Source organism: Coffea arabica, chromosome 4e (assembly GCF_036785885.1).
Source record: "Coffea arabica cultivar ET-39 chromosome 4e, Coffea Arabica ET-39 HiFi, whole genome shotgun sequence".
NCBI classification, from domain to species: Eukaryota; Viridiplantae; Streptophyta; class Magnoliopsida; order Gentianales; family Rubiaceae; genus Coffea; species Coffea arabica.
In genome coordinates this window covers 3,403,458-3,415,184 of record NC_092317.1, presented here as the reverse complement: position 1 = coordinate 3,415,184, position 11,727 = coordinate 3,403,458, and the positions used below count along the sequence as shown (strand labels likewise).

The 11,727-nt window shown below is 37.9% G+C and overlaps 3 protein-coding genes across 6 annotated transcripts; all 3 read left to right on the top strand.

Moving 5' to 3' along the window:
* Positions 1-242: 242 nt before the first annotated feature.
* On the top strand, positions 243-3,437 carry LOC140003835 (protein FAR1-RELATED SEQUENCE 8-like). 2 transcript variants are annotated; one of them, XM_072047195.1, is made up of 2 exons: positions 243-386; positions 997-3,437. In XM_072047195.1, exons 1-2 carry the CDS (start codon positions 318-320, stop codon positions 3,214-3,216), a joined length of 2,289 nt encoding a protein of 762 aa, XP_071903296.1. In that variant the 5' UTR covers positions 243-317; the 3' UTR covers positions 3,217-3,437. The 2 variants fall into 2 exon arrangements, with proteins under 2 accessions (XP_071903296.1, XP_071903297.1); XM_072047196.1 differs by having other exon boundaries at positions 250-386; positions 950-3,437.
* Positions 3,438-4,724: 1,287 nt separating this feature from the next.
* Positions 4,725-7,677, top strand: LOC113740090 (protein FAR1-RELATED SEQUENCE 6-like). Its single transcript, XM_027267599.2, has 3 exons — positions 4,725-4,865; positions 5,369-5,484; positions 5,640-7,677. The coding sequence occupies exon 3, from the start codon at positions 5,640-5,642 to the stop codon at positions 7,650-7,652; it is 2,013 nt and encodes a 670-aa protein (XP_027123400.2). The 5' UTR covers positions 4,725-4,865; positions 5,369-5,484; the 3' UTR covers positions 7,653-7,677.
* A 543-nt stretch (positions 7,678-8,220) lies between these two features.
* Positions 8,221-11,481, top strand: LOC140005915 (protein FAR1-RELATED SEQUENCE 6-like). 3 transcript variants are annotated; one of them, XM_072047193.1, is made up of 2 exons: positions 8,221-8,401; positions 9,340-11,481. In XM_072047193.1, exon 2 carries the CDS (start codon positions 9,340-9,342, stop codon positions 11,347-11,349), a length of 2,010 nt encoding a protein of 669 aa, XP_071903294.1. In that variant the 5' UTR covers positions 8,221-8,401; the 3' UTR covers positions 11,350-11,481. The 3 variants fall into 3 exon arrangements, with proteins under 3 accessions (XP_071903294.1, XP_071903292.1, XP_071903293.1); XM_072047191.1 differs by having other exon boundaries at positions 8,221-8,412; XM_072047192.1 differs by having other exon boundaries at positions 8,221-8,454.
* Positions 11,482-11,727: the final 246 nt, after the last annotated feature.

The following is an 11,727-nucleotide window of genomic DNA, read 5'->3' as shown; positions in this document are numbered from 1 at the left end:
ATTTTTTCTTCTCTCACCACATTTTATAGCATATTATTACCAACTTTTTGTTATTATGTCTAGATCAATCAATTTACCTCTTTATTTGTTACCACTACTTCCAATATAAGACCCTAACGCTTTGACGATGTTCCAATTCTACTACTTCTTGCTCTAAATGTGTTCATTTACTCTGCTCTAATGCTTCGGCCTACGCTTTCCGTAAAACCAACAAAATACAAGGGCCAATAACTAATAAAGAAAAAGTTGAACTCGGTCGAGAGAACATTAACCTGCCCGACTTTGACACAAGTCACGTGACAGCTCCTACTTCAACCATGACGGACGACCACAATTTTCCTCCGGCCGACGAGGGCTTATCGCCGAACCCAGATATTGAAATCACCGTAAGAATCTCTCATTTGTCCTCTCTTATCGATTAATCACGTTTCCTATGCTGTCTACGTTGGATCATTGTTTAATAAATCTTTTTTTTTTTGGGGGTTATGTTCTTCTTCCCGGAAAATTGTGGAGTTTCAGAGCATTTAGCTGCTTAATTGCCGCATTGTGTGAGTTCGTTTTAATGGGGCATGCCGGGTAAAGTTGAAAGTAAAGATGGGTAACTTGCAGCTTGCTGTATAGTTACTTAATTTATTTAACCCCAAAGTGGTAGTAGAATAGAAATTCTTGGAATTTTAATTTTACTTCAGTTTATCATTTGTAGCATGATTGTTGAATTTACTGGAGAAATGTTCAAGGAATTGAAGTTTAATATAGTTGTAGCTACTTGAAATTCACCTAGTTTGTCATTCGTGGTTTGTTGTACTGGTTTACTATTGCTTCGTTTGGATTAGCTGTTTTTGACCATAACAGTGTATATGAAAAACTTTTATATGGAATTTTTTTTGAATTGTTTTTGTTTGTATATTACTGTAGCATTGTATTTGAAAAACTTGTTTTTGAAACATAGGGAAATATGTTTTCTGGTCGACTTATTTTTGTCCTTTCGGACTCCAGATGGAAGGGAGTTCAGAGGATGGCGAACAACTGCACCAAGATGAAGGCAGCGAGCAAGAGATTGATGGGGAGGAAGTCTTCGGATTTGAAAGTACTGACCTTGGAGATGACAGTAACCAGGTTCTTGCAATTGAACATGTTGATATAGCTAACACTGCTGATCAGATGCTTGGAATTAACAGGGATGACCTTGAGAATGACAAGCAGGTGCTTGATTTTGAAAGGAATGGCCATGATCATAATAGTGAACAGATGCTTGAGATTCAATGTGGTAACCTTGACAACGGCATAGATAGAGATACAGTCATAGACGATCAGAATCTTGTCTCTGGGGCAAAGGACTATCTTCCACCTGTGGTTGGGATGGAATTTGAATCTTATGATGATGCCTATAATTATTATAACTGCTATGCCAAAGAGCTTGGATTTGCAATCAGGGTTAAATCTTCGTGGACAAAACGTAACAGCAAGGAGAAACGTGGCGCAGTGCTCTGTTGTAACTGTGAAGGTTTCAAAACAATGAAAGAAGCAAGCAGTAGAAGAAAGGAAACAAGAACCGGTTGCCTAGCAATGATAAGGTTGAGATTAGTGGAGTCCAACAGGTGGAGGGTGGATGAAGTGAAGATCGAACATAACCATCCATTTGACCCTGAAAGGGTTCAAAACTGTAAATCACACAAGAAGATGGACCCAGGGAGCAAGAGGAAGTTGGAACCATCTGTTGATGTGGAAGTACGGACAATCAAGTTGTATCGTACTCCTGTAATTGATACGGTGGGCAACAGAAGCTCAAATGAAAGAGAGAGTGGGAACCAAGTTGACCAGTCCAAGCATTTGAAACTTCATCAAGGCGAAGCAGAATATATATCTAACTTTTTTGGTCGGCTGCAGTTGACAAACCCCAATTTTTTCTATGTTATGGATCTAAATGATGAAGGGCATTTGAGGAATGTGCTTTGGATTGATTCCAGGTCCAGGGCTGCATATGGTTATTTTGGCGATGTGGTAGCAATCGACACAACTTGTTTGTCAAAAAGCTACAATATTCCTCTGTTGTTATTTGTTGGAGTAGATCACCATCTGCAGTCTATTTTGTTAGCTTGTGGCTTACTTGTAGATGAAACCATGGAGACTTACATTTGGTTGCTGAGAGCATGGCTTTCATGTATGTCGGGACGTCCTCCACAAACAGTTTTAACAGACCGCTGCAAGGCCTTGCAAAGTGCAATCTCTGAGGTTTTTCCCAGGACTCACCATCGTTTATATTTGCCCCTCGTCATGCAAAGCATTCTTGATAAATTAGAAGTGGGGGCATCGAAAGTCTTTCAAGATGTACTTAATAGAACAGTTTACAATTCACTGAAAGCTGATGAATTTGAAATGGCTTGGGAGGAAATGATCCAGCACTTTGGACTCAGAGATCATAAATGGCTTCAGACTTATTACGAAGAGCGAGAAAGATGGGCTCCAGTTTACTTGAAAGATACCTTTTTTGCGGGACTAGTTACTTTTCCTCCAGGAGATTGCATGAGCCCTTTCTTCGATGGGTATGTAAATAGCCAGACAACCTTGAAAGAATTTTTTAATATCTATGAATTAGTTTTACAAAAGAAGCATCAGAAGGAAGCTCTTGATGACTTGGAATCAAGAAAGTATACACCCGTGTTAAGAACAAGGTGCAATTATGAGGTGCAGCTGTCTGAAGTGTACACAAAAGAAATATTTTTGAAGTTTCAAGTTGAGTTGGAACTGATGTCCGACTGTTTTAACGTGACACAAATTCATGCTAATGGCCCCATCATCACATACGTGATAAAAGAACGGGATGCTGAAGGAGACATGAATAATGCAAGAAATTTTGAAGTGATGTATGATAAAGTAGGATTAGAAGTTCGCTGTATTTGCAGCTGCTTCAATTTTAGAGGTTACCTGTGCAGACATGCTTTACAGATTCTTACCTATAACGGTATAGAGGATATCCCAAGTCAATATATCCTATCACGGTGGAGGAAGGATTTTAAGCGCTTGTATGCACCTGATATCGGCTCAAACGTAATTGATGTTACCAATCCTGTGCAATGGTTTGATCACTTGTACAGACGTGCCATGCAAGTTGTCGAGGAAGGGATGACTTCTCAAGATCATTATACGGTTGCTTGGCAAGCATTTAAGGAGTCTTTGAATAAAGTTCGTCTTGTAGCAGACAGGCATGTACAATGAAATTATATGCTACTAAGCCAGTGGTTCTTCTTCTGTACAGGAGCTGTGCCCTATTGTTCCATCTTCCATACAATCATACAAGCAGTCCAATTTCACAGTTTGTTGTATAGAGCAATATTGCCTGTATAGTTCCCTTACATGGAATAGGTGCCCTATCCTATTGGAGCATCTTATCATTCTGATTCATTAACAGAAGGCAATCGTGCCTTCGTTTGCCCTTATCCTTTTAAGGCTCTATATATGTGTGGGTACATGCGCGCGCGCGCGTGTATATATATATATATATATATATATATATATATATATATATATATATATATATATGAATGTATGCATGTATAGTAGAATAAAGGATATTTGTTGTGTTTGGATAGTAGCAATTTACAAAAAATAAAAACTATTTGCTTGTATCACAAACACATTTTTCAATAATTTTTTTTATCTTTTTAATCATCTTTTTAATTGATATACATCATATCACAAAAAATGATACACTAATTATTTCAAATGATAAATTATTTCAAATAATCTCTGGTCGAAACACACTTGAATGACGCCATAGTTGTGATTTTTGTTGGCGTGGGTACCATAGTAAATTGATGTCATGGAGCAGACTTTTTTTTTTTTTCAAGAATTTCTAGATAATTTACTGCCTTTTTTTGGGGGAAAAAAAAGCGTATTTGATAAAAGTTTAAGCAGGGATGGTCACGATTCAAGTTTGAATTAAAGTCGAACCAAAATTCGACCAATAATTTGTTGAACTGGAATTGGGACTGTAATTTGAAAATCAGAACTGGAGTTGACTAAAGATTTAAATTCAGATTTAACAAAAAATTTGAATCAAAACCGAACGCTTGATACTGAACCTATTTGACTAGTTTAGAATTTAATATCAATAGTCATCACCTAACACCAGCCGTCCTAATTCTAATCCAACAATCTATTGTCCCATCCCATTAGTAAATTTAGATTCTATAATTATTCTAAATTCAAGACTGATATAATTCAATCAACAATGAAGTATTTTTTCATAAAATTTGCATCATTTTTCTTTTTTCTTACACATGACAATATAATAAATTTTTTTTTTTTTGTTTCCTTCATTCGTTGTCATATTTTTTAGAATCAATTTTATAACAACAGGTGTTTAAATATAACTAAGAAATTGGAATCATAATTAAAAAAAAAATCAGAACCATAACTGGAATAAAGCCAAAACCAAAATTAGATTAAAACCGAAAGTTTAAGAACTGTCATCGTAACTGTTGTCTGGTTCACGTTTCACATTTGAGAAGAACCAAAATCATCAATTTTTAAATTAGAATCGCGGTTTTGAAACTGTCCATGAACATGTTTAAATAAATTGATGAAAGTTTTCATTTCTGCTTATGAAGAAATGAATAAAGTAGAAAATTAACTTTACTCGTTGGACACCAGTAATAATAATAATAATAAAAGAACTTAGCATAGCATGGTGAACTCTTAACCCACCGGATCAAACCATCCTCACTCCTCCGCCATATGGTTCGACAAAAAGGCTAAATTGGTTCGACCATGCGACCGTCTCGACGAACCTGTCAGGCACTCTCGCCGGAGAAGCACCTGTGATCCCTCCGGCCGGCCTGTTCGCTACCTCCGATCAATATACAGTAAGTGCAAGATCATTCTCTATTTAAATATGATTTCCTTTCAAAAGTTCCTTTTTTTCCCCTCTCAACACTGGTAAAGATCAGGAACTATATTCCGAGATATAAAGTCATTGAAATGCTTAATTTCTTCTGGGAGCTATCACTGCATGGCCAGCGTAATAGTTGATAAATGGCCAAGGACTAAATCTCCTTTTGACCTTTTAATATGTATGCTAGTATAGGTTTACTTTCCTCAGTGAATGTTTAAATTTCTCCAGGCTAATTCAGTATTAAAATGGAATCTTTGGCTGCCGGAACGGTACCGAATCTTATTTGAAAAATAAATTTTCAGTCTTTCCTTGGGAGGAATAAGTTGAACTTTCACTGTAGTTTGGCTAATCCTATTTTTGAAATTTGTCAATTATCTGGAGAATAGGTTTCCTTGTTCTGTGAATCTTGTCTCGTTGGCACTACAGTGTAGAATTTACTCACATACATTGGCTATGATGTGTTTGTGTCCGCAGTGTGACCTTTCAGGATTATCAATGTTGAAACAAGAGGAACATCTCTGGATATCACGCAAACTTTTGGATATTGAACTCTGTAACTGCAGCAGCAGACCGTAGTTTTCACTATTTAGGTAGGGGTTTTTCATTTTTGTTTTGTATATCGTGAATTCTGTATCCCTAATCTTCTATAATATTGTTAATTTATATTAGAGGACTTTTTACCACTGTTATGGGAATCAAAACTTTTGGAGTGTATATACTCATCTGGTTTCCTTTCAATTTTCAGATGGAAGAAGTGTCTGTTAACGGTGTTAACAGCGAGCAGGCAATTGAGGGACAAGGCTGTGAGACTTTTCTAGAAATTGATGATGAAAGAGCTGATTTGGATATTCAAAATGATATTCCTGATGGAAGAAAGGAATTTGTTGAACCTGCTGTAGGGATGGAGTTTGAGTCATATGAGGATGCTTATAACTACTACAGTTGCTATGCAAAGGAGATGGGCTTCCGTGTTCGAGTGAAAAACTCATGGTTTAAAAGAAATAGCAAGGAGAAGTATGGTGCTGTGCTTTGTTGCAGCAGCCAGGGTTTTAAAAGAATTAAAGAAGTAAACCGCCTGAGGAAGGAAACCCGAACTGGTTGTCCTGCAATGCTAAGAATGAGAATAGTAGATTCTAAAAGGTGGAGGGTTGTTGAAGTTACACTTGAACACAACCATTTGTTAGGTTCAAAGATCTGCAAGGCTGTTAAGAAGATGGGCACTGGATCCAAGAGGAAGTTGCAGTCAAGCTCTGATTCAGAAGTACGGACAGTGAAGTTGTATCGAGCACTTGTAATTGATGCAGGTGTTAATGGAAATTCAAATATTACCGTGAGAGAGTCCAGAAGTTCTTCTGATCATTCTGATCAGCTGAGTTTGAAAAAGGGTGACGCACAAGCCATTTACAATTACCTTTGTCGAATGCAGTTGACTAATCCAAATTTCTTTTACTTGATGGATCTCAATGATAATGGCTGTATCAGGAATTTTTTCTGGGTGGATGCTCGGTCAAGGGCTGCTAGTGGCTACTTTTGTGACGTGATTTTTCTTGACAATACATTTTTGTCAAACAAATATGAGATTCCCCTTGTTGCTTTTGTTGGTACGAATCACCATGGTCAACCTGTGTTGCTGGGTTGTGGCCTGCTTTCAGGTGAGACGACTGGCTATTATACCTGGCTGTTCAAAGCGTGGCTCACTTGCACGTCTGGACATCATCCACACACCATAATTTCTGATAGATGTAAGATTCTGCAGAGTGCTGTTGCTGAGGTCTTTCCAAAATCTCTACATCGATTCAGTTTGTCACACATCATGAGAAAAGTCCCTGAAAAGTTGGGAGGACTCCGCAATTATGATGCCATCAGAAAGGCACTGTGTAAAGCAGTTTATGAGGCCTTGAAACCATTTGACTTCGAAGCAGCATGGGGATTTATGATCCAGCATTTTGGAATTGCTGATCATGAGTGGCTTCGGGCATTATATGAAGATAGATCTCAGTGGGCTCCAGTTTACTTAAAAGACACTACTTTTGCAGGTATGGCTACTGCAAGACCTGGTGAGACCTTGAATGCATTTTTTGATAAATATGTACACAAGCAGACACCTTTGAAGGAATTCCTTGACAAATATGAATTAGCTTTACAGAAAAAGCACAAGGAAGAAGTACTTGCAGATATTGACTCAAGAAATTCAAATCCAGAATTAAAAACGAGATGTTCATTTGAGTTGCAGCTGTCCACAGTGTATACTAGAGAAGTTTTTAAGAGGTTCCAATTGGAGGTGGAGGAGATGTATTCGTGCTTTAGCACAACACAGTTACACGTTGAGGGGCCAGTAGTTATATTCTTGGTGAAGGAGCGTGTTATGGGGGAGGCAAACAGAAGAGAGATCAGAGACTTTGAAGTTCTGTATAATAGAGCAGCAGCTGAGGTTCGTTGCATCTGTAGCTGCTTCAACTTCTATGGATATTTATGCCGGCATGCTTTATGCGTTCTGAACTTCAATGGGGTGGAGGAAATCCCATTGAAATACATTTTACCGCGTTGGAAGAAGGACTACAAGCGTCTGCACATTCCGGAACAGGGGTCCGGCAATGCTGTTGCTACTGAAGGGATTCAGTGGTTCAGTCAGTTGTACAGAAGCGCACTGCAAGTTGTAGAGGAAGGAGTGATCTCCTTGGAACATTATAAAGTTGCATTACAAGCTTTTGAAGAATCATTACACAGAGTTCATAACGTTGAACATAAGATTGAATGATATATTCTTTTTTACTTATTCCCAACATTTTTGTCTTCCGAGGGTTATGTTTATTAGGCCCTGTTTGGATTGCCATTTTCTACCAGAAAATTGCGTCGTTTTCCGTGATCACATTTTTCTATTACTTTTTTCTCTCATATACATCAAATCGCTACAGTAATTTTTTCATAAAAAATGTCGAAAAATGCAATTCAAACGGATATGTGTACGGTGCAGTACTTGAAAAGTTTCATACGGGGTGTAATTCTAACACCAAAACGAGTTCGGAATCGGTTTGTTAAAGAGGCAAACAAGTAAGGTAATGACATCCATTTTAATTTACTGATTTGGAAGATAATAATATATTACTGAGATTCAAAAAAGAAAGAAAGAAAAACTCTTATACAAACACACTAGTCAAAACTAACTTGAATTATTCTCCAAAAAAAAAACTAATTTGAATTAGCATTTGGGTGTCATTCTCTTTATTGGGCTGTGCCGGTCTGACTTTGTTGAACCGTTTCTTGTCCTAAAGATTTGACTGGAGTAAGAGTAACTCACATCCTTCAAAAAAAAAAAACAAAAAAATGCAACTCATTGTAGGCCTCCGTACCCACCATGCCCACAAAAAAATAATAAACAAGTACATCTTGCCTAGACTTGTTAAAGAAATCCCTGAGGTACGGTGGCTTCCGTGCACCCGCATAGCCATGTAAAGCTGAAAGCTTGAACCTCGGCTACTCCACCGGTTTGCAGTCTCCTCCGGCAAGGTCCCCCATCAGTAAGACCAACTGAAACACTTTCTTTTTCTGTGCTTTTCAAGGTAGTTAAAATGAACCCAGATGTTTATAATGCTGGTATCTTTTTCTAGAATTTAACTTTCTTTGTTTTTTTGCTTTAATTCTTCATGGACAGCTTAAACTACTAACATTTGTGTCTAGAATTAACCAAATTAGTTGTTGCGGACTGCACTTTGCTGTTAAATTTATGCAATTTACTTCTATATCGTGACTTATTTACGTTATAGGTGCTTGAACTATGCAAGTGGCTAATTTTGGGATCAGTTGTCTTGGTAAACATTTTATTCAAGCATTGATCAAGTCTGGACCTTGTTTCTATGGTAATGTTTTGATTAAAGGAACTGAAGAGATATAGCAATTAACTAAAGATTTTTGCGATTGAGCAAATCAAAAGGCTGCACTGACCAAAAAAGGGAAGAAACAAGACGAATGTAGTTCAAGAATGAGAAAGCTTGATTAATTTTTCGAACTAGAATCTTCTCAGCCGATAATTTGTCAGAAACTCTGGCTTGCATTTATGCGTTCATCCATTTTATATTTATCTTCAGTGGCTGCAAATGTAGTGATGAGAATTTCAAAATCTCTCATGCCCTTCATGCCATCTCAACAAGTTAATGGATTTTATGGATTCGAATGTGAAAATTCAGAAAAAAATGGTGAACAATAATCCTGCCAATGATACTAACTGCGAAGGGCTTATACCACAAGAAGGTTTCTTTGTTGGTGATTCTTTTGCAATCAAGGAGAGGAAAACCATTGGTTCTTATGCATGTAGTGCACAGCATTGAAAGATGCTGCTTTTAACCGTTTTTGTTCCTTTTCATGTAATTTCTGGGCTATAATGATTATCCCCCTTCTTGTGCCTGGTCTTGTTTAATACTCTTTTCTCCCTTTTTGTTACTTTTTAGATGGACGAAGTGTCACTCAATAGTGAGCCTGTGTATGATGATGAGGCAGAGAATTTTGAGATTGATGGAGATTGTGCCATGACTGAATACGTTGGTGAGGCTGGTGTCCTTCAGGGGGAAAATCCCCTGCCTCCTGCTGTTGGAATGGAGTTTGAAACCTATGAGGATGTTTATTACTTCTACAATTGTTATGCTCAGCAGCAAGGATTTGGAGTCCGAGTTAGCAATACGTGGTACAGAAAGAGCAAAGAGAAATACAGGGGAAAGTTAAGCTGCAGCAGCGCAGGGTTCAAGAAGAAAACTGAAGCAAACCGACCAAGACCACAAACAAGAACTGGCTGCCCTGCAATGATAAAGTTCAGGTTGATGGAGAACAAGAGATGGTGGGTAATTGAAGTGGAACTTGAACACAACCATTTACTCACTCCAACTAGTGGGAAATTTTATAAATCTCACAGGAATGTTGGCCTTGGAAGCAAAAGGCCCCTGCAGGTCGATGGTCCTGAAGAAATTCAGAAGATAAGGTTGTTCAGAACAGTTATTATTGATAGAGAGTATAATGGAAGTGCTAATGTTGACGAAGGTAAACTCAGGAATAATGTTGATCAGTTCAATAATCAGCTGAGACTTAAGCAAGGAGATGCTCAATCAATACATAAGTTTTTCACTCATCAGCAATTGATGAATCTGAACTTCTTCTACGTGATGGATTTAAATGAGAAAGGATGTCTGAGGAATGTATTCTGGGCTGATGCAAGGTCAAGAGCTACGTATGGTTATTTTGGTGATGTTGTTGTAATCAACACTTCATGCTTAACCACCAAGCATGAGGTGCCATTGGTGATATTTACTGGAGTTAATCACCACGGACACTCTGTGCTACTAGGATGCGGTTTGGTTGCAGGTGGTAATGTAGAGTCATATGTATGGCTGTTTAGGGCATGGCTAACATACATGGTAGGACGCTCTCCTCACGCTATCATCACCGACCAAAATAAATCCTTGAAAATTGCTCTTGCTGAAGTTTTCCCCAGAGCTTCTCATTTCATTTATATGACAAGTATCTTAAAGCAACTTCCACATGAACTTGGAGGAGTGAGTGAATGTGAAGCAGTTATGGAGGCATTTACTAGGTTAGTTTACGACCCATTTAGGGCAGTTGATTTTGAAGCAGCCTGGGAGGATATGATGGATCGCCATGGAATTAGGCATCATAAATGGCTTCAAACATTATATGAAGACCGTAAGCACTGGGTCCCGGTCTATATAAAGGAGACATTTCTGGCAGGAATGTTTCCCATGAAAGAAAGTGAAAGAGTTACTTCTCCTTTTGAGGGATATTTGTCCAAAGACACTTCTTTGAAGGATTTTCTCAATAGCTATGATCAAGCTCTCAAAGAAATTGATCAAAGAGAGGTAATGGCTGACATGGAATCGAGAAATCCTTGTGGGATGTTAAAGTCAACATTTTATTTGGAGTTGCAGCTGTCAAAGTTGTACACAAGCAACATATTTATGAAGTTTCAAGAAGAAGTGGTGGGAATGCTTTCTTGTTTTAATCCTAGGCAGATGAGCATGGATGGATCAGTCATAAGTTACCTAGTCACAGAACATGCTGAAGTTGAGGATAACAGGAGGGAAACAAGAGACTTTGAGGTCTCTTACAATACATCTGATGGGGAGATTCTTTGCCTATGTGGTTTATTTAGTTTCAAAGGTTATTTGTGCAGGCATGCACTCTGTGTTTTAAACCAGAATGGTGTGGAGGAGATCCCGCCTCAATACATCCTTTCAAGATGGAGAAAGGATATTCATCGCAATTATGATTTTGAATATGGTTACGACGGTATTGACAGTAACAACCCACTTCACAGGTATGATAACCTATATAAATGCATCACAAAGGTTGTCGAAGAAGGGAGGAAATCTCATGATCGATACAAGTATACCCTGCAAGCATTGGATGATATACTCAGCAAGATTCGTCTTCAAGACGATCATCTGGTCTAATTCTAGGACTCTATATCCTTGTATCTTCTCTTCCTATGTCTCTCTTGAATGTCTATTTTGTAGAATCCGTACTTCTGTTTGGTTACACACACTCATAGATGGTGCATTATGCGGCTCAAAGCCTGTAACGTAGATGATGTTTGTAATATGTAGAATTGGCTTAGAGACACAAACATCTCTAATTAAGCGACAGTATTAACAAAATGCCAGCTTCCTTGAAGGGAAGAATCTCACTTGGAAAACTGAAAAAAAAAAAAAAATTAAGAAGTGCTAATATTGCCGAAAAGGGAAAAATGTGAAACTGGGACAAAAACTGAAACATTAAAGATAAAAGGTTAGGAAGAAAAGTAACAATCAATTAAAGATTTGGCAAAAGTT